The 26,697-nt window shown below is 43.7% G+C and overlaps 1 protein-coding gene and 1 long non-coding RNA gene across 2 annotated transcripts in view; both read right to left on the bottom strand.

The window, feature by feature from the left end:
- Positions 1-95: 95 nt before the first annotated feature.
- LOC111978028 (uncharacterized) lies at positions 96-12,355 on the bottom strand. The gene is made up of 4 exons (XR_002879098.1): positions 11,967-12,355; positions 936-1,144; positions 688-838; positions 96-225 (listed from the first exon to the last, which is right to left on the bottom strand). It is a non-coding gene; the product is annotated as an uncharacterized lncRNA (long non-coding RNA).
- A 223-nt stretch (positions 12,356-12,578) lies between these two features.
- LOC111977487 (zinc finger protein 385B-like) overlaps positions 12,579-26,697 on the bottom strand; it is a 154,194-nt gene continuing 140,075 nt past the window's right edge. Inside the window, 6 exon segments of the mRNA XM_024006923.2 lie at positions 12,579-16,565; positions 20,051-20,118; positions 20,121-20,142; positions 20,423-20,521; positions 20,771-20,973; positions 21,142-21,510. Coding sequence (XP_023862691.2) covers positions 16,329-16,565; positions 20,051-20,118; positions 20,121-20,142; positions 20,423-20,521; positions 20,771-20,973; positions 21,142-21,510 — 998 coding nt within the window. The 3' untranslated portion in view covers positions 12,579-16,328.

Below are 26,697 nucleotides of genomic sequence, written 5' to 3'. Positions count from 1 at the left end.
AGAGACATGTGTGTGTGTGTGTGTGTGTGTGTATGTGTGTGTGTGTGTGTGTGTGTGTGTGTGTGTGTGTCATGCACTTCTGTTTGTTTGTTTGCTAATGTTGTTTGTTATATTTATTCCAAATACTCCAAACAGATATGTTTGTGTTTGCCTGTTGACTCACATTTTGTTTTAACTCCTCTCTGGTCTTGGGCTCAGCAAGGTGGTCAATCTGAAATGTAGTCACTATGGCGACAGACAGACTCAGTTCACAAGACAAACTATTCCATTTCATAAACATTAACCATATACAAGGTAAGATAGTACGTTATTAATCCGCCAGAGGGGAAATTTGAATGCACCAGCCAATACATACATTACCAACAGATACACCATAAAGCACAACAAGGACACACAGACATTAAAAGCAGCACATCATAAATTAATTTTAAAAATAAATAAGTGTTCGTGTCAAAAAGCCTCATAGCATATGGTAAGAAGGATCTGCGGAAACGTTCTGTTTTGGCCTTAGGTAAAATAGATCTGTCTGCCATCGCACTGCGATGCTCCAGGCAGGAACTGTGGAGGGTGTGGCTAGTGTTGGCCTCTATACTTGTAAGCTTTTTGAGGGTTTCATGCAGTTCCTATTAGATTTTATTTTATGACTAGCAAAACATATTACTTGGTCTTGAAATACAATTTACCAACCTTTCCCAGATATCTTGTCAATTTCCTCCTAGCATATGTCCTGCAGTCGATCTTACAGTTCAGACACTGATTTCCTCAGATGCTCAAAAGAGACGTCTGGATAGACAATAATGCTGGGTAAGGCTTTAGATCCAGGAGAGACACAGTGAGACTGGAAACAGTAAACGGGATTGAGCACATTTCCATGGAAAATAAATCTAGAGATAGATGTACATTATCATATGTAACGGCTAAGTTAGTGACGTCACCTGGAGAAAAAATGGATGTGATCCTCTGTGTGTGAGAGCTGCTTCAGCTCAGCAGCTCTCCTCCTCAGCTCAGCCATCTCCTGCTCCAGTTGCTCCAGGAGTCTTTCAGCCCGACTCACTTCAGCTTTCCTCCTGGGCTACTTTGCCTTCTCTCAATGGAGCTGATCAGAAAAGATCCACTCACTGTCCTCTGCTGCCTGTGCTGAGCGCTGTTAGGACACAGAAAGACGAGGGAGGTCCATTTCAACCAGGCCATTCACTCAGTTCTCATCAGGTGCCCAGACAGCCTGTATATGTAAATATACAGTACCAGTCTAAAGTTGACACACATACAGTGGGGCAAATAAGTATTTAGTCAGCCACCAATTGTGCAAGTTCTCCCACTTAAAAAGATGAGAGGCCTGAATTTATCATAGGTACACTTCAACTATGACAGACAAAATGAGAAAAAAAATCCAGAAAATCACATTGTAGGATTTTTTATGAATTTATTTGCAAATTATGGTGGAAAATAAGTATTTGGTCACCTACAAACAAGCAAGATTTCTGGCTCTCAACAGACCTGTAACTTCTTCTTTAAGAGGCTCCTCTGTCCTCCACTCGTTACCTGTATTAATGGCACCTGTTTGAACTTGTTATCAGTATAAAAGACACCTGTCCACAACCTCAAACAGTCACACTCCAAACTCCACTATGGCCAAGACCAAAGAGCTGTCAAAGGACACCAGAAACAAAATTGTAGACCTGCACCAGGCTGGGAAGACTGAATCTGCAATAGGTAAGCAGCTTGGTTTGAAGAAATCAACTGTGGGAGCAATTATTAGGAAATGGAAGACTACAAGACCACTGATAATCTCCCTCGATCTGGGGCTCCAGGCAAGATCTCACCCCGTGGGTCAAAATGTCACAAGAACGGTGAGCAAAAAATCCCAGAACCACACGGGGGGACCTAGTGAATGACCTGCAGAGAGCTGGGACCAAAGTAACAAAGCCTACCATCAGTAACACACCTACGCCGCCAGGGACTCTCCTGCAGTGCCAGACGTGTCCCCCTGCTTAAGCCAGTACATGTCCAGGCCCATCTGAAGTTTGCTAGAGAGCATTTGGATGATCCAGAAGAAGATTGGGAGAATGTCATATGGTCAGATGAAACCAAAATATAACTTTTTGGTAAAAACTCAACTCGTCGTGTTTGGAGGACAAAGAAATGCTGAGTTGCATCCAAAGAACATCATACCTACTGTGAAGCATGGGGGGGAAACATCATGCTTTGGGGCTGTTTTTCTGCAAAGGGACCAGGACGACTGATCCGTGTAAAGGAAGAATGAATGGGGCCATGTATCGTGAGATTTTGAGTGAAAACCTCCTTCATTCAGCAAGGGCATTGAAGATGAAACGTGTCTGGGTCCTTTCAGCATGACAATGATCCCAAACACACCGCCCGGGCAACGAAGGAGTGGCTTCGTAAGAAGCATTTCAAGGTCCTGGAGTGGCCTAGCCAGTCTCCAGATCTCAACCCCATAGAAAATCTTTGTAGGGAGTTGAAAGTCCGTGTTGCCCAGCAACAGCCCCAAAACATCACTGCTCTAGAGGAGATCTGCATGGAGGAATGGGCCAAAATACCAGCAACAGTGTGTGAAAAGACTTACAGAAAACGTTTGACCTCTGTCATTGCCAACAAAGGGTATATAACAAAGTATTGAGATAAACTTTTGTTATTGACCAAATACTTATTTTCCACCATAATTTGCAAATAAAAAAAATCCTACAATGTGATTTTCTGGATTTTTTTTCTCAGTCATAGTTGAAGTGTACCTATGATGAAAATTACAGGCCTCTCTCATCTTTTTAAGTGGGAGAACTTGCACAATTGGTGGCTGACTAAATACTTTATTGCCCCACTGTACTCATTGCAGGATTTTTCTTATTTTTTTTTCTACATTGTAGTACAATAGTGAAGCCAACAAAACTATGAAATAACACATATGTAAGCATGCAGTAACCCCCAAAAAAGTGTTAAAAATCTAAATCTAAAATATATTTGAGATTCTTCAAAGTAGCCACCCTTTGCATTGACAGCTTTGCACACTCATGATAAGCTGTAGACCACACTACCAATAGAGTTTTCATCTATATTTTTCATAGCCGTCTATTTACCACCACTAACCGATGCTGGCACTAAGACTGCATTCAATGAGCTGTATTTGGCCATAAGAAAACAAGAAAATCCAGAAGCGGCCACTTCTTGTGGCCGGGGACTTTAAAACCTTTTCTCAATAGGGGGGCGCCATTTCGACTTTGTAAAAATTCGTTCCCAAATTAAACTGCTTCGTACTCAATTCTTGCTCGTACAATATGCATATTATTATTATTATTGGATAGAAAACACTCTCTAGTTTCTAAAACCGTTTGAATTATATCTGTGAGTAAAACATAACTCATTTTGCAGCAAACTTCCTGTCAGGAAGTGAGAAATCTGAAATCGGGCACTCTGTTCCAGGGTCAGTTTATTAATTTGCATGTAATCTATGGGTCGACATGCACTGCATACGCCTTCCCCTAGATGTCAGTAAGCAGTGAGAATTGGAATGGAGTGTCTAGGTAGATCTGAGGCTGTACAAAAGCTCTTGGAACCGGGGGTGCAATCTTTTCAACGTTCGTCATGACGCGAGACAGACCTCAGGATTGCATTCTGAAAAGCTCTCGTTATAGGAGTTAGATTTATCCGGCTCTGATTTTATTCGATATAGGTGTTAAAAACATCKTAATGTAGTTAATTTAAACCGAGTTATATCAGTTTATATCAGTATATTGCGATTTTCGGTATTTTGTTTGTGCTGCGTTATGGTGAGTTGGACACGTTTTCGCCACATGGCTAATGTTTGCTGCTAATTCCAAAGTTGAAGTCGACAATCTACAACCGAGCAACGATTATTCTGGACAAAGGACAACTTGCACAAGATTCTGATGGAAGCTCATCAAATAGTAAGAACTATTTATGATGTTAATTCGTWMTTCTGTTGAAAAATGTTAAACTATTATTCCGCCATTAATTTRGGTGCGGTCTCGCTTTAACGCACGCTGTATGTCGTAGTAACGTTAATTTTAAAAATCTAACACAGCGGTTGCATTAAGAACTAATGTATCTTTCATTTTTTTAGTCAAGTTTATGATTAGTTATTGATTAGATTAGGTGCCTCTCCCAAGATTTCTCCGACATTTTGTTTGCAGTTTGGCTACTATTCTCATTGTATAACCACGATTTGTGCCGCTAAATATGCACATTTTCGAACAAACAATATATGTATTGTGTAATATGATGTTATAGGACTGTCATCTGATGAAGTTTTGAGAAGGTTAGTGAAAAAWMMWATATCTTTTGCTGGTTTATTCGCTATCGCTAATGTGCATGAATCAATGCTGCTGTGTGGTTGGCTATTGTAGTAAGCTAATATAATGCTATATTGTGTTTTCGCTGTAAAACACTTAAAAAATCTGAAATATTYGCTGYATTCACAAGATGTTMGTCTTTCATTTGCTGTACYCTGTGRATTTTTCATAAATGTTTTATGATGAGTATTTAGGTAATTCACGTTGGTCTCTGTAGTTATTCTAGCTGCTTTGGTGAGATTTTGTGATGGTGGCTGCAATGTAAAASTATGATTTATACCTGAAATATGCACATTTTTCGAACAAAACATATGCTATACAATAAATATGTTATCAGACTGTCATCTGATGAAGTTGTTTCTTGGTTAGTGACTATTTATATCTTTATTTGGTCGAATTTGTGATAGCTACCTATGCAGTAAAAAAATGGTGGAGAAAAAAAAGTTGAGTCTTTTGCTATCGTGGTTAGCTAATAGAAATACATATTGTGTCTTCCCTGTAAAACATTTTAAAAATCAGAAATGATGGCTGGATTCACAAGATGTGTATCTTTCATCTGGTGTCTTGGACTTGTGATTTAATGATATTTAGATACTAGTATTTACTTGTGACGCTATGCTAGGCTATGCTAGTCAGCTTTTTTACTGATGAGGGTGCTCCCGGATCCGGGATGAGTACCAAGTAAAAGTTAATGCAGGCAAACTTAAATCCTTTCTACCAGCATGTCACATGTGCAACATGAGGGAAAAAAACTCTAGACCACCTTTACTCCACACACAGAGACGCATACAAAGCTCTCCCTCGCCCTCCATTTGGCAAATCTGACGATAATTATATCCTCCTGATACCTGCTTACAAGCAAAAACTAAAGCAGGAAGTACTAGTGACTCGCTCAATACGGAAGTGGTCAGACGACGTGGATGCTACACTGCAGGACTGTTTTGCTAGCACAGACTGCAATATGTTCCGGGATCCATCCAACTGCATTGAGGAGTATACCACCTCAGTCATCGGCTTCGTCAATAAGTGCATCGACGATGTCGCCCCTACAGTGACCGTATGTACATATCCCAACCAGAAGCCATGGATAACAGGCAACATCCGCACTGAGCTAAAGGCTAGAGCTGCCGCTTCAATGAGTGGGACACTAATCCGGATGCTTATAAAGAAAGGCCGCTATGCCCTCAGACGAACCATCAAACAGGCAAAGTATCAATACAGGACTAAAATTGAATCCTACTACACCAGCTATGATGCTTGTCGGATGTGGCAGGGCTTGCAAACTATTTCGGACAACAAAGGGAAACCCAGCCACGAGCTGCCCAGTGACGCAAGCCTACCAGACGAACTAAATTAGTTTTATGCTCGCTTCAAGGTAAGCAACACTGAAGTATCCATGAAAGTACCAGCTGTTCAGGATGACTGTGTGATCACCCTCTCCGTAGCAGATGTGAGCAAGACCTTAAAATAGGTCAACACTCACAAGGCTGCGGGGCCAGACGGATAACCAGGATGTGTACTCAGAGCATGCGTGGACCAACTGGCAAGTGTCTTCACTGACATTTTCAACCTCTCCCTGACTGAGTCTGTAATACCTACATGTTTCAAGCAGCGAACCATAGTCCATGTGCCCAAGAAAGGGAAGTTAACCTGCCTAAATGTCTACCGCTCCGTAGCACTCACGACGGTAGCCATGAAGTGCTTTGAAAAGCTGGTCATGGCTCACATCAACACCATCATCACGGAAACCCTAGACCCACTCCCATACCGCTCCAACAGATCCACAGATGCTGCAACCTCAATCGCACTTCACACTGCCCTTTCCCACCTAGACAAAAGGAACACCTATGTGAGAATGCTGTTCACTGACTACAGCTTAGCGTTCAACACCATAGTGACCTCAAAGCTCATCACTAAGCTAAGGAGCCTGGGACTAAACACCCCCGTCTGCAACTGGATCCTGGACTTCCTGACTACCTAGTATGGCAAATGCTCGGCATCCGACCATAAGGCGCTACAGAGGGTAGTGCGTACGGCCTAGCACATCACTGGGGCCAAGTTTCCTGCCATCCAGGACCTATTTACTAAGCAGTCTCAGAGGAAGGCCCAAAAAATGGTCAAAAACTCTAGTCACCCAAGTCATATACTTGTCTCTCTGCTACCGCACGGCAAGCGGTACCGGAGCTCCAAGTCTAGGTCCAAAAGGCTCCTTAACAGCTTCTACCCCCAAGCCATGAGACTGCTGAACAATTAATACAATGGCCACCCAGACTATTTGCATTGCCCTACCCGTTTTTACACTGCTGCTACTCTGTGTTTATTATTTATGCAGACCCTTTACCACTACCTACATGTACAAATTACCTCGACTAAGCAGTACCCCCTCACATTGACGCGGTTCAGGTTCCCCACGTAAACTCAGCAAAAAAAGAAATGTCCCTTTTTCAGGACCCTGTCTTTGAAAGATAATTAGTAGAAATCCAAATAACTTCACAGATCTTCATTGTAAAGGGTTTAAACAACGTTTCTCATACTCATAATTAATGAACATGCACCTGTGGAACGGTTGTTAAGACACTAACAGCTTACAGACAGTAGGCAATTAAGGTCACAGTTATGAAAACTTAGGACACTAAAGAGGCCTTTCTACTGACTCTGAAAAACACCAAAAGAAAGATGCCCAGGGTCCCTGCTCATCTGCGTGAACGTGCCTTAGGCATGCTGCAAGGAGGCATGAGGACTGCAGATGTGGCCAGGGCAATCAATTGCAATGTCCGTACTGTGAGACGCCTAAGACAGCGCTACAGGGAGACAGGACGGACGGCTGATCGTCCTCGCAGTGGCAGACCATGTGTAACAACACCTGCACAGGATCGGTACATCGAAACATCACACCTGCGGGACAGGTACAGGATGGCAACAACAACTGCCCGAGTTACACCAGGAACGCACAATCCCTCCATCAGTGCTCAGACTGTCCGCAATAGGCTAAGAGAGGCTGGACTGAGGGCTTGTAGGCCTGTTGTAAGGCAGGTCCTTACCAGACATCACCGGCAACCACGTCGCCTATGGGCACAAAACCACCGTCGCTGGACCATACAGGACTGGCAAAAAGTGCTCTTCACTGACGAGTCACGTTTTTTTCCTACCAGGGGTGATGGTCGGATTCGTGATTATTGTCAAAGGAATGAGCGTTACACTGAGGCCTGTACTCTGGAGCGGGATCGATTTGGAGGTGGAGGGTCCGTCATGGTCTGGGGCGGTGTGTCACAGCATCATCGGACTGAGCTTGTTGCCATTGCAGGCAATCTCAATGCTGTGCGTTACAGGGAAGACATCCTCCTCCCTCATGTGGTACCCTTCCTGCAGGCTCATCCCGATATGACCCTGCAGCATGACAATGCCACCAGCCATACTGATCGTTCTGTGCGTGATTTCCTGCAAGACAGGAATGTCAGTGTTCTGCCATGGCCAGCGAAGTGCCCGGATCTCAATCCCATTGAGCACGCATCTGGGACCTGTTGGATCGGAGGGTGAGGGCTAGGGCAATGCCCCCAAGAAATGTACAGGAACTTGCAGGTACCTTGGTGGAAGAGTGGTGTAACATCTCACAGCAAGAACTGGCAAATCTGGTGCAGTCCATGAGGAGAAGATGCACTGCAGTACTTAATGCAGCTGGTGGCCACACCAGATACTGACTGTTACTTTTGATTTTGACCCACCCTTTGTTCAGGGACACATTATTCCATTTCTGTTTGTCACGTCTGTGGAACTTGTTCAGTTTATGTCTCAGTTGTTGAATCTTGTTATGTTCATACAAATATTTACACGTTAAGTTTGCTGAAAATAAACATAGTTGACAGTGAGAGGACGTTTTTTTTTTTGCTGAGTATATATAGCCTCGTTATTGTTTATTTATTTTACTTCTTTTTTTAACTCTATTTTATTAAAACTGCATTGTTGGTTAAGGACTTGTAAGTAAGCATTTGCAAGGTACCTGTTGTATTCGTACTCATCCCGGATCCGGGAGCATCCTCATCAGTAAAAAGCTGACTAGCATAGCCTAGCATAGCGCCACAAGTAAATACTAGCATATAAATATCATGAAATCACAAGTCCAAGACACCAAATGAAAGATACACATCTTGTGAATCCAGCCATCATTTCCGATTTTTAAAATGTTTTACAGCGAAAACACAATATGTATTTCTATTAGCTAACCACAATAGCAAAAGACTCAACCGCATATTTTCACAATTTTTTTACCGCATAGGTAGCTATCACAAAACCGACCAAATAGAGATATAATTAGTCACTAACCAAGAAACAACTTCATCAGATGACAGTCTTATAACATGTTATACAATAAATCTATGTTTTGTCTGAAAATGTGCATATTTGAGGTATAAAATCATAGTTTTACATTGCAGCTACAATCACCAATAGCACCGAAGCAGCAAGAATAATTACAGAGAGCAACGTGAAATACCTAAATACTCATCATAAAACATTTATGAAAAATACATGGTGTACAGCAAATGAAAGATAAACATCTTGTGAATCCAGCCAATATTTCAGATTTTTTAAGTGTTTAACAGCGAAAACACAATATATTATTATATTAGCTTACCACAATAGCCAAACACACAACCGCATTCATTCACCGCAAAGGTAGCGATCGCAAAAAAACAGCAAAAGATATAAAATTATTCACTAACCTTGACCAACTTCATCAGATGACAGTCCTATAACATCAGGTTATACAATACACTTATGTTTTGTTCGTAAATGTGCATATTTTGAGCTGAAAACCGTGGTTATACATTGTGAAAATGTAGCAACTTTTTCCCAGAATCTCCGGATATATTTCTGACACTCACCTAATCTGACCAAAGAACTCATCATAAACTTTACTAAAAAATACATGTTGGACAGCAAATGAAAGATACACTAGTTCTTAATGCAATCGCCGTGTTAGATTAAAAAAAATAACTTTACCATAACAAACAGCTTACGTTATAGCGAGACAGCGCCCGCAATAAGGGCGGAAAATAGAACTAAACATTTTCCACAGAAATACGAAATAACATCATAAATGGTTCCTACTTTTGCTGAGCTTCCATCAGAATCTTGTACAAGGAGTCCTTGGTCCAGAATAATCGTTGTTTGGTTTTAGAATGTCCTCTTKRCCTGTCGAATTAGCAACCATAGCTAGCCATGTGGCGCAAACGTGCCCAACTTCACCTSACGCAAAGAAAAGAKAATTCCAAAACTCGCAATWAACGTTCAATAAACTGATACAACTCGGTTGAAAAAAACTACTTTATGATGTTATCACATCTATCAAATAAAATCAGAGCCGGAGATATCTACCGTGTATACCGAAAGCTTTTCAGAAGGCAATCTGGGGTTCCTTCTCGCGCCTTCGAAGACAATGAAATTTCCAGACACGTCATTCCAAAAGCTCTTGTTCGACCTCAGATCAAGCTAGACACCCCATTCCACCTCCCACTGCCTGTTGACATCTAGTGGAAGGCGTATCAAGTGCATGTATATCCATAGATATACAAGCAAATTAATAGGAAGGCCCTGGAACAGAGACTCGATTTCAGATTTTTCACTTCCTGTCAGTGAGTTTGCTGCAAAATGAGTTCTGTTTTACTCGCAGATATAATTCAAACGATTTTAGAAACTTGAGTGTTTTCTATCCAATAGTAATAATAATATGCATATTGTACGATCTAGAATAGAGTACGAGGCAGTTTAATTTGGGCACGATTTTTTACAAAGTGAAAACAGCGCCCCCCTATTGAGAAAAGGTTTTAAGGACTTGTAAGTAAGCATTTGCAAGGTACCTGTTGTATTCAGTGCATGTGACAAATAAAAAGTGATTTGATTGGTTGTGTGTACTTTGACATTTCTGAGCATTGCCAGATTTTTCTTTCTCTTTCAGTCATATCACCTTGGACTAAAACACTTCCTCATAGTTATTGAGGCATATGACATTTGAAGTCGGAAGTTTACATACACTTAGGTTGGAGTCATTACAACTCGTTTTTCAACCACTCCACACATTTCTTGTTAACAAACTATAGTTTTGGCAAGCTGATTAGGACATCTACTTTGTGCTCGACACAAGTATTTTTTACAACAATTGTTTACAGACAGATTATTTCACTTATAATTCACTGTATCACAATTCCAGTGGGTCAGAAGTTTACATGCACTAAGTTGACTGTGCATTTAAACAGCTTGGAAAATTCCAGAAAATTATGTCATGGCTTTAGAAGCTTCTGATAGGCTAATTGACATCACTGTAGTCAATTGGAGGTGTACCTGTGGATGTATTTCAAGGCCTACCTTCAAACTCAGTGCCCCCTTGCTTGACATCATGGGAAAATCAAAAGAAATCAGCCAAGACCCCAGAAAAAAAAGTCTGGTTCATCCTTGGGAGAAATTTCCAAATGCATGAAGGTACCACGTTCATCTGTACAGACAATAGTATGCAAGTATTAACACCATGGGACCACGCAGCCGTCATACCGCTCAGGAAGGAGACGGCTTCTGTCTCCTAGAGATGAATGTACTTTTGTGCAAAAAGTCAGAATCAATCCCAGAACAACAGCAAAGGACCTTGTGAAGATGCTGGAGGAAACAGGTACAAAAGTATCTATATCCACAGTAAAGCGAGTCCTATATCAACATAACCTGAAAGGCCGCTCAGCAAGGAAGAAGCCACTGCTCCAAAACCACCATAAAAAAGCCAGACTACGGTTTGCAACTGCAGAAGGGGACAAAGATTGTACTTTTTGGAGAAATGTTCCTCTGGTCTGATGAAACAAAAATAGAACTGTTTGGCCATCATTTGGAGGAAGAAGGGGGATGCTTGCAAGCCGAATAACACAATCCCAACTGTGAAGCACGGGGGTGGCAGCATCATGTTGTGGGGGTGCTTTGCTGCAGGAGGGACTGGTGCACTTCACAAAATAGATGGCATCATGAGGAAAGGAAAATTATGTGGATATATTGAGGCAACAGCTCAAGACATCAGTCAGGAAGTTAACGCTTGGTCGCAAATGGGTCTTCCAAATGGACAATGACCCCAAGCACACTTCCAAATTTGTGGCAAAATGGCTTAAGGACAACAAAGTTTAGGTTTTGGAGTGGCCATCACAAAGCCCTGACCTCAATCCCATAGAAAATTTGTAGGCAGAACTGAAAAAGCGTGTGCGAGCAAGGAGGCCTACAAACCTGACTCAGTTACACCAGCTCTGTCAGGAGGAATGTGCCAAAATTCACCCAATTTATTGTGGGAAGCTTGTGGAAGGCTACCTGAAACGTTTGACCCAAGTTAAACAAGTTAAAGGCAATGCTACCAAATACTAATTGAGTGTATGTAAACTTCTGACCCACTGGGAATGTGAAGAAATAAAAGCTGAAATAAATCATCCTCTGTACTATTATTCTGACATTTCACATTCTTAAAATAAAGTGGTGATCCTAACTGACCTAAGAAAGGGAATTTTTACTAGGATTAAATGTCAGGAATTGTGAAAGAACTGAGTTTAAATGCATTTGGCTAAGGTGTATGTAAACTTCTGACTTCAACTGCAAATATAACTGTGGAGTTCCCATCCTTACCTGTTTCTCAGTCCTTTCTGCTGTAGCTGAGTCTAATGGCTTTGATGTTCATCCATTAAAAACTAGTAGTTGTGTGGAGGCTTTGACTAGCTTGTGCTTCTTTAATGGAGCGACTTCATTGTAAGGCTGGAGGTGAGTCTCACAATAAGAGACCAGTCAGGACATCACAGCTTTTAGTTTTCTCCCAGCTCAGAAATCACTCTCCAATTCTCCAGGTCCAGCAAAGAACAGAGAAGGGGGAGCAGCTTGAACTCCTGTCTTCTTCAGTTTCTCCACCACCTCAGAAAGCATAGTGTATCTGTTTAGAACAAGCCTTGGGATAAAGGTCACTGATTGAGGCCATGGCCTCTGCCATTTTGATGCACACACTAACAAACATAGCAAGAGAACCAGAGATAAGTTTAGTTTTCTGAGGAGTAGGAGGGAGTGGCTTGTATTCTGTCGAAGGTGGCTTCCTGGTTCTGTGTGAACTCAGATGTCAGCAAAGGGCATGGCCAGCAGAGGGCATGATTGGTCAGTCACAGCCAGAGAGTAATTGTATCCTTACAATTGTGCGTCAGTGTAACAACAAGAGGCACTCTACAGTAAAGTAACACAGGAGACACATTTCTATGAAAAATCTGTATTCTTTATAAGGTCATGTACAACGATACAGACATCATATCGACATGTTCTTTATGAATACCAACTTACATTATTGCAATGGATGGAAAATTAAGCTACCCATGTAGTCCACCGGATGACACTTAAATACAACTTTAAAATGACGTAATATTGCTTAGGCTACAATATTTCAGCACAATCAGTTAGAACACAGGATACAACACTGAGGAATAGCAGGGGCTTAAAACTACAGCGGTGTTACATCTTCAATAGTCCCCTTCTGTGAAAACACTTACCAACTTCCTCAGGAATTAACATAAAGTGATTGAGAGGAGCGACTTTTTAAAATTAAGTCCTCATACACATTATCAGGCTTAAGCATCAGGATATGATTCCCACTTGTTAACGAGGAGCTCCTGTACTTCAGACTCCCATCAACAGAGTGTGCTTGGTGGCATCTGGAGATTGTTCAAAAGAGTGAAACGTTTCAGAACTTTGCAGATAGAAATGCACCGTATAGAGTGGGCATGATTTGTTATTCCCTATGACAAAGAGGACTGCTTATCTATGTGATATACAGTACCAGTCAAAAGTTTGGACTCACCTACTCATTCAAGGGTTTTTCTTTATTTTTACTATCTTCTACATTGTAGAATAATAGTGAAGACATCAAAACTATGAAATAACACAAATGGAATCATGTAGTAGCCAAAAATGTGTTAAATCAAAATATATTTTATATTTCAGATTCTTCAAAGTAGCTACAGTACCTTTTGCCTTGATGACAGCTTGACACACTCTTGGAATTATCTCAACCAGCTTCATGAGGTAGTCACCTGGAATGCATTTCAATTAACAGGTGTACCTTGTTAAAAGTTAATTTGTGGAATTTCTTTCCTTCTTAATGCGTTTGAGCCAATCAATTGTATGACAAGGTAGTGGTGGTATACAGAAGATAGCTATATTTGGTAAAAGACCAAGTCCATATTATGGCAAGAACAGCTCAAATAAGCAAAGAGAAACAACAGTCCATCATTACTTTAAGACATGAAGGTCAGTCAATACGGAACATTTCAAGAACTTTAAAAGTCTCTTTAAGTGCAGTTGCAAAAACCATCAAGCGGTCCTCTCAAGAGGTCCGCCACAGGAAAGGAAGACCCAGAGTAACCTCTGCTGCAGAGGATAAGTTCATTAGAGTTACCAGCCTCAGAAATTGCAGCCCAAATAAATGCTTCACAGAGTTCAAGTAACAGACACATCTCAACATCAACTGTTCAGAGGAGACTGCGTGAATCAGTCCTCCATGGTAGAATTGCTGCAAAGAAACCACTACTAAAGGACACCAATAATAAGAAGAGACTTGCTTGGGCCAAGAAACATGAGCAATGGACATTAGACCAGTGAAAATCTGTCCTTTGGTCTGATGAGTCCAAATTTGAGATTTGTGGTTCCAACCGCCGTGTCTTTGTGAGACGCAGAGTAGGTGAATGGATGATCTCTGCATGTGTGGTTCCCACTGTGAAGCATTGAGGAGGAGGTGTGATGGTGCTTTGCTGGTGACACTGTCTGTGATTTATTTAGAATTCAAGGCACACTTAACCAGCATGGCTACCACAGCCTTCTGCAGCGATACGCCATCCTATTTGGTTTGCGCTTCGTGGGACTATCATTTGTTTTTCACCAGGACAATGACCCAACACACCTACAAGCTGTGTGCGAGCTATTTGACCAAGATGGAGAGTGATGGAGCGCTGCATCAGATGACCTGGCCTCCACAATCACCCGACCTCAACCCAATTGAGATGGTTTCGGATGAGTTGGAACGCAGAGTTATGGAAAAGCAGCCAACAAGTGCTCAGCATATGTGGGAACTCTCAACCAGGTGAAGCTGGTTGAGAGAATGCCAAGAGTGTGCAAAGTTGTCATCAAGGCAAAGGGTGGCTACTTAGAAGAATATAAAATCTCAAATATAATTTATTTGTTTAACACTTTTTTGGTCACTACATGATTCCATATGTTATTTCAGAGTTTTGATGTCTCCACTATTATTCTACAATGTAGAAAATAGTAAAAAATTAAGAAAAACCATTGAATGAGTAGGTGTGTCCAAACTTTTGACTGGTACTGTACTTCTATGCTAAATGATAAATGTTCTGTGACGTTGCACCCTCCTGAATAAGCCCCAGATTATGGGTGTTTTGAATGCAAGCTTCTCTCACTCTCTCTCCCTCCCCCTTCTCTCTGTCTCTTTAGTCCTGTTTCCCTGAAGTAAAATATTCTCCATCAGGTTTGAGTGGGGGGGCTGATTGCGGCTGTACTAATACTGCTTTTTACACAGGGAAGAAAGGGAGAAAGAGGGAAAATAAAGAGCACGAGAGAGCGTGACCCTTACCTCATCGATACCTTCTTATACCCATCAATGTTAACCTGACTTCAGATCTGCTTGAGCCAGCTCCTCTGAATATCTTGAAAGCATATACAGATCTGGGACCAGCTACATTTATGTCTCTTTCTCTGTCAAATGCTGAGAGCAGGGTATACATCATTTATCCAGAGCGACTTGAAGTACAGTGAGTGCATACATTCTTTAGTACGTGTATGTGTTCCCTGCGAGAATTGAACACATGACCATGCCGTTGCCTGAGCCACACAGAATTACTAATAATGTGTTGTCTGATGGGTCTGTGGTTGCTGGGACTCGGGGTCTCACATTGGCATCGTGCATCATGTTCCCAGACCAAAGCCAGGCTTCAAACCGTTTAGGTAGATCCGCGTTATAGCGAATTGACATTTGAAAGTCCTTTCCGATTGAGCCGACATACAGTATGTAGCATTTACCGTGAATGCGGTGGATACTCTACCTAGCTAGGTTAGCTCTTTTGGGATTTAATACCGGGTTTCAATGAAAGTGTTAGTTGAAAAGTACCTTAGCTGAAAGCACAAAACAAATAAAACAGTATCCTTGACAAAAGGTGATAGACTAATACTGGACAAGGGAAATCTGACAGTGTGGGCCTACTCCCAGAGTGAAACTGTTTGGAAAATCCTAAAGCGAGGGGACATCGGCAACGCACACTATACGTGACATAAATATAGGCCTACTTCTCTATCGTCATCTAATAAATAGCACAAAACAAATAAAACTTGATCGTTCGTCGCTATGGCTTCAAAGAGGGTCCTCCAGACCAAGTTGGAGCATGCAGTCGACAGTCTTCAGAGAGCCAACGGGAGAGAGGGGCAGCAATTTTGTGGCTGAAACGCCATGGCCATCTCTGGTTCTCCAGTGTGTAGCACCGTAGCCAGTAAGCGGTTTTGCATGTTGGACTTGGTGGCACGCTGCTCTGCTCTCATTGGCTGCATAGATGTTTTAGGTCCTGTCCAAAATCAACCCTTAACCTCTGTGCACTTGTGAAGATCTGAAAGGATATCAAGGGTTTCAGCGATAGGGTGAACATTCCACTTAGCCTATTAGAAGTCAAAGTGGAGCTCCAACCGTATTGCTTACATACAGTACCTATCTAATCATTTTATACAGTATAAAATGATATACAGTACTGTACACAACTGCCAAGGTGGGAGGGTAAAGGGTTGTTTCTGGACAGGGCCTCAGAGTAGCTCCACTTAGGTCCTTATTTTTCATCTAGAAAGGCTAGATCGTCTGCTCTACTAAAATGTAAATGTATGCCAATTTGATCCAGGCTAGTCCAAGCTTGGCTTGTCCAGCCTAGGTCAATTTGATCCAGGCTTGTCCAAACTCGGCTAGTACGGAGAGAAGATGATGGGCGTGTGAGTGGCCCTCAGGGGCCCCGGGGCAGGCCTGAAGAGCGCAGGGCTGAGCAGGGGGGTCTGGATGAGGGGTGTGTGGCCTGGCCCCGGGGGGCCCCGCAGGGTCAGAGGATTGGAGGCCATGGTGCAAAGGGTGGCCGGGTTCATGTGGCTGGCCAGGAAACCTGCCGACAGGGCCTTGGACAGATGCTTCTGCAGGGCCAGTTTGGTCTGGAAGAGAGGAACCATAGGGTTTTTAGTATGAGTCTGCGGCAGCTATTCAACAAACTTACATGCAGGTCAAGTTCATTAGAGCACGCAACGAAAAACGTTTTGAAACTATTTGCAATGAAAAAATTTGCATTTCTTATTGGGCAAGTCATAGTAGTCCCAGCCAGTTTCCGTCTGTGTTCCTCCATTTGGTGCTTAATGAACACAACCCAGGGTCAAATACCTCTTTGAGGTGTGCTTGATTTAGCATGGAGTTTGCACTTTTGGGACTATTATATTGGTTCAATTGTACAAGCAAACAAGTGTACATCAACCTCGGCACAGGTATTTGAAAGTATTAGACATACACACACTACCTTACCAAAAGTATGTGGACACCTGCTCGTCGAACATCTCATTCCAAAATCATGGGCATTAATATGGAGTTAGTCCCCCTTTTGCTGCTATAACAGCCTCCACTCTTCTGGCAATGCTTTCTACTAGATGTTGGAACATTTCTGCGGGGACTTACTTTCATTCAGTCACAAGAGCATTAGTGAGGTCGGGCACTGATGTTGGGCGATTAGGCCTAGCTCGCAGTCGGCATCCAATTAATTTCAAAGGTGTTCAATGGGGTTGAGCTCAGGGTTCTGTGCAGGCCATTCAAGTTCTTCCAAACCGATCTCGACAAACTATTTCAGTATGGACTTCACTTTGTGCATGGGGGCACTGTCATGCTGAAATAGGAAAGGGCCTTCCCCAAACTGTTGCCACAAAGTTGGAAGCACAGAATCGTCTAGAATCTCATATGCTGTAGCATTACTATTTCCCTTCACTGGAACTAAGGGGCCTAGCCCGAAACACCAAAAACAGCCCCAGACCCTTATTGCTCCTCCACCAAACATTACAGTTGGCACTATGCATTGGGGCAGGTAGCGTTCTCCTGGCATTCACCAAACCCAGATTCGTCCATCGGACTGCCAGATGGTGAAGCGTGATTCATCGCTCCAGAGAACGCATTTCCACTGCTCTAGAGTCCAATGGCGGCGAGCTTTACACCACTCCAGCCGATGCTTGGCATTGCGCATGGTGATCTTAGGCTTGTGTGCTGCTGCTCAGCCATAGAAACCCATTTCATGAAGCTCCCTGACGAACAGTTCTTGTGCTGACGTTGCTTCCAGAGGCAGTTTGGAACTCGGTAGTGAGTGTTGCAACCGAGGACAGACCATTCTTACGCGTCATGCGCTTCAGCACTCGGCGGTCCTGTTCTGTGAGCTTGTGTGACCTAACGTTTCCACTTCACAATAGCGGCACTTACTGTTGACCGGAGCAGCTCTAGCAGGGCAGACAAATGTGATGATCTGACTTGTCGGAAAGGTGGCATCCTATGACGGTGCCACGTTGAAAGTCACTGAGCTCTTCAGTAAGGTCATTCTACTGCCATTGTTTGTCTATGGAGATTGCGTGGCTGACCCTGGTCTGGTATTCAATAATTTCCTGATAGTGGATTTTCCATAACTCCCTCCATCCAGGACATACAGCTGTGCAAATTCAACTTCTCAAAGCAATATTTGGAAAACCCACTATTTACAATTGATTGAATTACCGGCCACCTCAAGCTCTGTGGTACCAGCTGTGATGGAAACAGGAAGTTTCGATACAATTTTATAAATGTCGACAGATAATTTGTTCGTTTCGACATGGTGGGATCTTTTTTTGTCGGTCAAATTATTTATGTGAGAAACAGCAGTGGAAATGCCTTCATCGCCAAATATTTATATAATAACCTTCATATCGAAGTAAACTTGGGAGTCATGCGATGATATGGTGTGTGGTCTTCCCGCTATGACTCAGGAAACGATGCAGTTACTGATGAAATAAGTTCTGATGAACTTCACAGGGTGGTGAAAGTGCACGGTGATCTTGATGCTCCTTTCCAACAAATATCGAGGGTCTTATTCTGGTGACATGATGATCGATGCTTGCCTGCCGTTTGACAAATACAAATATTCTTGCTCTTATCCATAATAATCGCATCATGTAGACTAGCCAACCGCACTGTATCTGCCAGCTGTTGACTAGAGCGGACGTGTCAAGACCAGAGGAGGCATAGTTGCTATTTAACGCAACCGTTTTTGTGACAATACTATCGGTAGAGTTGAAAATGCGACGGAAACACATTGAACTTTACATTTTTATTTGGTACATAAAAACTTAAGCGAAAAGTCAACAGTTTGGTGGAAACACACCACTGGTGGGAATATTTTCTTTATCCGTATTTTAGAATATTCCCATAAAAATCTGTCGCCAATTGGATGGAGACCTAGCTATTGTTCGGCCAGAAAGTATGTTCACTTGGTGTCCCATGTCAGAATCAGTCTAACAATGCTATCTCTCTTCAAGCCCATACAATTGTATCCAAAAAGTTATACTCTAGATCAGGCCTGTATGCATTCAGCTAACCACAACATTAACGTCAGAGTGAGGGTGAATGAAACATGAAAGTGAATATCCATCACCATCAATTTGTGTGAAGCCAGTGTGGATTGTTGGCAACCTCATGAGCTGGCCTTAAATATCCCAGACAAGATTGTGACCATGGCCTGAGACACTGCCTCTACCCAGCAGCTGGCCAAACACAAATCCTGTGCGGCCCTCTGTCTTTGTCTGTCTGTCTGTCTCTGTGTGTGTGTGTGTGTGTGTGTGTGTTGTGTGTGTGTGTGTGTGTGTGTGTGTGTGTGTGTGTGTGTGTGTGTGTGTGTGTGTGTGTGTGTGTGTGTGTGTGTGTGTGTGTGTGTGTGTGTGTGTGTGTGTGTGTGTGTGTGTGTGTGTGTGTGTGTGTGTGCGTGGTGGCGTGGCGTGTGTGTGTGTGTGTGTGTGTGTGTTTGTGTGCGAGCATGTACTTGTGTGTGTGTTGTGGTTATGTGACAATGTCTGTGTGTGTGTGTGAGGCTATGTTTACATGAGTGTGTGAGAGACCTTTTTGTGCCTGCCAGTATATTTGGCCTCACCAACTTTCAGGCAGTTATTTTTGTAGTGAGTAAACTGTGAAAGAACGTGACCATGCCTATTCCCAAACATGGCCCTTTCTCAGCTATCCGACATAGCAGCAGCACGCTATATGCTCAGTTCATTAACCCCATAGATAGACAATGGACAGAGATAGTTTGGTAATGTGAGTAAATGTGTGTTTGCCGTTTATGTGACCAGAGCCACCTAAGACAGTTGCCCAATTCAAATTCCGGTTCTTACTCTTCCTAAGCGGGTAAAATGTGGCCCTGACGTCTTAATGACGTTATTTCCTGCCTTTAAACTGGTTTTCTGGGTTAGAAGACCGGATATAACTCAAATACAACCAACTGGTCTCTGTTACATGCAGGTAAAGACATCTGATGTCATGGACGTCATAGTTTGGTTATCTGGTAAAACATCCAGTCAACCAGATAAAGACATCTGTCTCTGGTTGCTAAAAAGACATTCACAAAACGTCCTCATCAGGCCTTCACCTGAGGGCTGTAAGTGCTGAGGTGGCAGTGGCTGGCCAGTTTCCCTATGGCCGAGGTCACCCCCCCAACGGGAAACCACTCCATCTCACGCTCTGCAGAGAGGACACAAGAACGGGGAAAGGGGGTGACAAAATAAGAACGCTGGCTGTGTGGGAATGAATGGGCAGGACAGGAGGGTAGTTTGGTGTGTATGTGTGTTATGTGTGTGTGGTGTGTGTGTGTGTGTGTGGTGTGTGTGTGTGTGGTGTGTGTGTGTGTGTGTGTGTGTGTGTGTGTGGTGGTGTGTGCGTGCGTGCGTGCGTGCGTGCGTTGCGTGCGTGCGTGCGTGGCGTGGCGTTGGCGTGGGTGTGTGTGTGTTGGACGGACACTCACCGCTAAAACAGGGTTTGGCTGGCTCTTAGTATAAGGGCTGAACTTCGGTTTCTGGGGCTTTCCTGACAACCGGTCTTTGTGTCTTCTGCTGCTCATGTGCTGAGGGACAAAAGCAAAGCATGTTAGGTTTTATACTGAGTGAAACATCCCTTAAAAGCTACATTCTGGGATTCATTCGAAATACAATCGAAAATCCCACTTGTATTGGTCTACGGCTGAGGGATGGGGCTAGGGAAATGTAACCCCTCTCAAATTCATAGGCAGCTCCAAATGCAAGGACTGAGTGCATGGCATATATATTTTGAGGCTGTACTACACACACTCAGAAACACTCACAAACACACACACCTGTTTGAGCTGCGTCTCTGAGTTGACGGACACCTCGCACATCTCGCAGTGGAACGGTTGGCTAGCCAGGGCCACGCCCACCCTGGCCTTGCTGCTGATTGCCTGCTTGCTCCTGCATGTCGGCCTAGGCAATGACATTACCTTGCCTCGGCGTCGCGCCTGAGCACCCGCCTGGCCCTCCAGCACCTGCTTGTGTTTGGAGCCTAGAACAGCACAGACACATCACAGACACGACCACATAGCTATTGATTCATTTATCAGTTAAAAATGGTATTTAATCATAATCATAGGTCAGCATTTAAATAGTATCTACTTATCACTCAATAGCAAATGCTGTGCAAGTAGCCATATAGACATATTGCAGTGCATACCGCTATAGTGGGCTTCTAGCTGGGACGAGGAGTTGACTGTGATTTTGCACATGGGACAGTGGAGGTGCTGCTTGGCGGGGGGACTCTTTTTGCCCTGCCTGGTCTCCTCTTCCCCTCCTGGTGCCCCTGGGGACTCCCCCTGGCCCTCCAGTGACGGGTTGGAGTCTGGGGTCGGGCTGGGGCCCTCCATAGGGCTACCGTCTGACGTGAGCTCCGAGAGCTGGTAGACAGCAGGAGAGACCTGGGGGGAGATGAGGGCCAAGACGTCCAGGGAAGAGGTCTCCGAGATGGGCATAGGGGTGGGGGAGACCCCCTGGAGGTTGTCATCCAGCTTCGGTCTGGTGGGGAGCTGGGGAGACGAGAGCAGGCCTGGGGAGAAAGAGAGACGTTGCTGTATGAGAGTTATCATACATGTGGTATTCACATACAAACAGGGATTGAGGGTAAAATTGTCTTCCGACAGGTGGCTTTCAGTCTTACACAGCATTAGTCCCTCACCTGACTCTAGTCTCTATCTGACGTAGACAATGAGTTAGAGTACATGGGAGAAAGGCCAGCATTCATTGGCACTATATCAGCAGCGTAGCAGTGAGTAGATGACCTGGAGCCAGTGGGTTTGGCGCCGAGTATGAAGCGAGGGCCAGCCACGGAGAGTGTACAGGTCGCAGTGGTGGGTAGTATATGGGCTTTGATGACAAAACAGATGGCACTGTGATAGACTGCATCCAATTTGTTGAGTAGAGGGTTGGAGGCTATTTGTAATGACATCGCCGAAGTCGAGGATCGGTAGGATGGTCAGTTTTACGAGGGTATGTTTGGCAGCATGAGTGAAGGATGCTTTGTTGCGAAATAGGAAGCCAATTCTAGATTTCATTTTGGATTGGGGATGTTTAATGTGAGTCTGGAAGGAGAGTTTTACAGTCTAACCAGACAACCTAGGTATTGTTTGTTGTCCCACATATTCTAAGTCAGAACCGTCCGAGTAGTGATGCTGAAGGGCGGCAGGTGCGGGCAGCGATCGGTTGAAGCAGCATTTAGTTTTACTTGCATTTAAGAGCAGTTGCAGGCCACGGAATGAGAGTTGTATGGCATTGAAGCTCATCTGGAGGTTAGTTAACACAGTGTCCAAGAAGGCCAGAGGTATACAGAATGATGTCGTCTGCGTAGAGGTAGATCAAAGCAATACAGCAGCAGAGCAACAATCATGGATGTATACAGAGAGAGAGTCGGCCGAGATTGAACCCTGTGACCCCATAGAGACTGCCAGAGGTCCGGACCACAGGCCCTCCGATTTGACACACTGAACTCTATCAGAGAAGTAGTTGTAAACAGGCAGGCAATCATTGAGAAACCAAGGCTGTTGAGTCTGCCAATAAGAATGTTGTGATTGACAGAGTTGAAAGCCTTGCCAGGTCGATGAAAAGGCTGCACAGCAATGTCTTCTTATCGAGGCGGTTATAATATGTTTAGGACTTGAGCGTGGCTGAGGTGCACCCATGACCAGCTCTGAAACCAGATTGCATAGCGGAGAAGGTACGGTGGGATTCGAAATGGTCGGTAATCTGTTTGTTAACTTGGCTTTCYAAMACCTTAGAAAGGCAGGGTAGYATAGATATAGGMCTGTAGCAGTTTGGGTRTAGAGTGTRTCCCCRTTMYAYYYGGGGYWMGKRSSKGSKYMRTTTCCAATCTATGGGAATCTCAGACGATACGAAAGAGATGTTGAACAGGCTAGTAATAGGGGTTGCAACAATTTCGGCAGATCATTTTAGAAAGAGAGGGTCTAGATTGTCTAGCCTGGCTGATTTGTATGGGTCCAGATTTTGCAGCTTTTTCAGAACATCAGCTATCTGGATTTGGGTGAAGGAGAAGTAGGGGAGGTTGGGCGAGTTGCTGTGGGGAGCGCAGSGCTGTTGACCGGGGTAGGGGTAGCCAGGTGGAAAGCARGGCCAGRCGTAGAAAAATGCTTATTGAAATTRTCAATTATAGTGGATTTATCGGTGGTAGCAGTTTTTCCTAGCCTCAGTGCATTGGGCAGCTGGGAGGAGGTGCTCTTATTCTCCATGGACTTTACAGTGTCCCAGAACTTCTTCAGTTTGTGCTACAGGATGCAAATTTCTGCTTGAAAAAGCTAGCCTTAGCGTTCCTAACTGCCTGTGTATATTTGTTCCTAACTTCCCTGAAAAGTTGRATATCACGGGGGCTGTTCGATGCTAATGCAGAACGCCACATAATGTTTTTGTGCTGGTCAAAGGGCAGTCAGGTCTGGAGAGAACCAAGGGCTATATCTGTTCCTGGTTCAARWTTTTTMGGAATGGGGCATGCTTATTTAAGATGGTGAGGAAGGCACTTTTAAAGAATAACCAGGCATCCTTCTGACGGGATGAGGTCAATATCCTTCCAGGATACCCGGGCCAGGTCAATTAGAAAGGCCTGCTCGCTGAAGTGTTTTAGGGAGCGTTTGACAGTGATGAGGGGTGGTCGTTTGACCCCAAACCCATTACGGATGCAGGCAATGAAGCAGTGATCGCTGAGATCTTGGTTGAAAACAGCAGAGGTGTATTTGGAGGGCAAGTTGGTTAGGATGATATCTATGAGGGTGCCCGTGTTTACGGATTTGAGGTTGTACCTGGTGGGTTCATTGATAATTTGTGTGAGATTGAGGGCATCAAGCTGAGATTGTAGGATGGCCGGGGAGTTAAGCATGTCACAGTTTAGGTCACTAGCAGCACYAGCTCTGAAGATAGATGGAGGGCAATCAATTCACATATGGTGTCCAGGGCACAGCTGGGGGCAGAGGGTGGTCTATAGCAAGCTGCAACAGTGAGAGACTTGTTTCTGGAAAGATGGCATTTTAAAAGTAGAAGTTCGAATTGTTTGGGTACAGACCTGGATAGTAAGACAGAACTCTGCAGGCTATCTCTGCAGTAGATTGCAACACCGCCCCCTTTGGCAGTTCTATCTTGTCGGAAAATMTTATAGTTAGGGATGGAAATTTCAGGGTTTTTGGTGGACTTCCTAAGCCAGGATTCAGACACGGCTAGGACAGAGTGTGCTAAAGCAGTAAATAAAACAAACTTAGGGAGGAGGCTTCTAATGTTAACATGCATGAAACCAAGGCTTCTACGGTTACAGAAGTCAACAAATGAGAGCACCTGGGGAGTAGGAGTGGAGCTAMGCACTGCAGGGCCTGGATTAASCTCTACATCACCAGAGGAACAGAGGAGGAGTAGGATGAGGGTACYGCTAAAGGCTATCAGTACTGGTCGTTTAGTGCGTTCAGAGCAGAGAGTAAAAGGAGCAGGTTTCTGGGCGTGAGAGAATAGATTCAAGGGATAATGTACAGACAGAGGTATGGTAGGATGTGAGTACATTGGAGGTAAACCTAGGCATTGAGCAATGATGAGAGAGATATTGTCTCTAGAGACGTTTAAACTGGGTGATGTCGCTGCATATGTGGGAGGTGGATCTAAATGGTAGGTTAAGGCATATTGAGCAGGGCTAGAGGCTCTACAGTGAAATAAGACAATACTCACTAACCAGGACAGTAATGGAAAGGCATATTGATATTAGGGAGYGGCATGCATAGCCGGGTGATCAATAGGGGTCCAGTGAGTGGTTGGGCTGGCTGGAGACACGGCGATTCAGACAGATAGCAGGCCGGGGCTAGCAAGCTAGCAGAAGGGCCTTAGAGGGACGTCTCGGCGGAGGAAAGTCTGTTTTGGCCTCCGCGTGCGGTGACGTCGATAGACCAGTCGTGATGGATTAGTAGGGTTCCGAGTAGCAGTCCAATTGGCAAAATAGTGGCCCAAGAAATTGGCCGATGGATCTATAGTCCAATAGCTAACAGTCCAATATGCTCTAGACAGCTAGCAGCTAGCGGGCCGCTGCTAGCGGATGGGCATTCAGGGGTGGTCGCGATGTAGAGGCCAGTTGAGTACCCCCTCGAGCAGATTATGTCGTAGTCCAGTCGTGAAGGATCGGCGGGGTTCCGTTCCCCGTACCGGCAGTAGAAGGGGTCCGGGTATTGTAGCCCAGGAGTAGCTGATGGGCCTCTTTAGCTAGCCGGGAGAAAGGGCCTAGCATGGGCTAGCTRCAGGCTAATTGGTGCTTGCTCCGGGACTGACGTTAGCCAGTACTCGGATAGCAGCTAGCTAGSTGCGAATATCCAGGTGAAAAATGTCCAGAGCTTGCAGTAGGAATCRGGGAAAATAGGTCCGGTATGCTCTGGTTTGAGTCGCGTTGTACAAACCGGCYAGAGCTTTCCGAGCTAAAGGTTAGCTGATGACCGATAGCAGTGGTTAGCTGACTACTAGCTAGGAGCTAGTGAGCTGGCTAGCTTCTGTTGGGAGATTCTGGATTCGAGGTGAATAATACTTTAGAAAAAAACAGATCTGCACCACATTGAGTGAGGCYTGTTGCAGGAAAGTGTTTTGAAGTTGGGTTTTCGAAAAAAAAATATATATATATATGCGAAGAAAAATATATAAAAATATATATACACGGGACACGACAAGACGAGGACAAAAGAGGACTGCTACGCCATCTTGGATTTCTACATCTCTCTGTTTGTTGTTCTCTGAATATTTKATTTCAATTCAATATACTTTATTGACATGGAATGTACAACACTTACAGTGCCTTCAGAAAGTATTCATTCCCCTTGACTTATTCCACATTTTGTTGTGGMTCACTAAGAGCATTCCACACCTGGATTTGCATTATTATTATTKTTTTCTATTCTTCAAGCTCTGYCAAATTGGTTCTTGATCATTGCTAGACAACCATTTACAGGTCATGCCATAGATTTTCAAGTAGATTTACTCTACCAGTCAAAAGTTTTGGACACACCTACTAATTCAAGGGTTTTTCTTTATTTTTACTATGTTCTACATTGTAGAATAATAGTGAAGACATCAAAACTATGAAATAACACATATGGAATCATGTAGTAATCAAAAAAGTGTTAAACAAATAAAATATATTTTATATGACAGTGAGTCAGTGAACCATGTGCAAATGGCATATATAATGTCGAGATGGCCTATATTCTGACCAAATTATATATATCACTATGTTAAGCCCTGAATTAACCAGGTCTATTTGTCATATGTGATCATAGGAAGTCAGAATTTATCGTTGGTGCTCTAATATATTGCTGAAATGCCCAATTGTCTGGCTCGTTGAACTCGGGATGGCCTAGCAGTGATAGTGGTTCTTCCACATCGCTCGTTGGGGTTGATTTCAGCCTGTCCATTTGGTGATGATAAATCACTGTTTAAACCTATTGGAAATAGACACTGCCCTTATGACCCAAATTTAAGGCACATCCGGTTYTCATAGGAAGCTGAGAGTCTTTCTTGGGACACCCTTATACAAAATCCTGAGTTTCAAGTCTTTACGAACTGACTGATTTACAGAGAGTTGAATGCAGTGTTTTTCACTAACTGTAGGGAGTGAAATCATAACAATTTTAGGGTAAATTTAACCACTTCCGGTTACTCCAGGAAGCTTAAAATCAACACAGGTAATCCTTATAGTGGCCTGATGGATTGTCAT

Source organism: Salvelinus sp. IW2-2015, linkage group LG18, assembly GCF_002910315.2.
Source record: "Salvelinus sp. IW2-2015 linkage group LG18, ASM291031v2, whole genome shotgun sequence".
In the NCBI taxonomy this organism is placed as follows: Eukaryota; Metazoa; Chordata; class Actinopteri; order Salmoniformes; family Salmonidae; genus Salvelinus; species Salvelinus sp. IW2-2015.
This window is presented reverse-complemented; position numbering and strand designations above follow the sequence as displayed.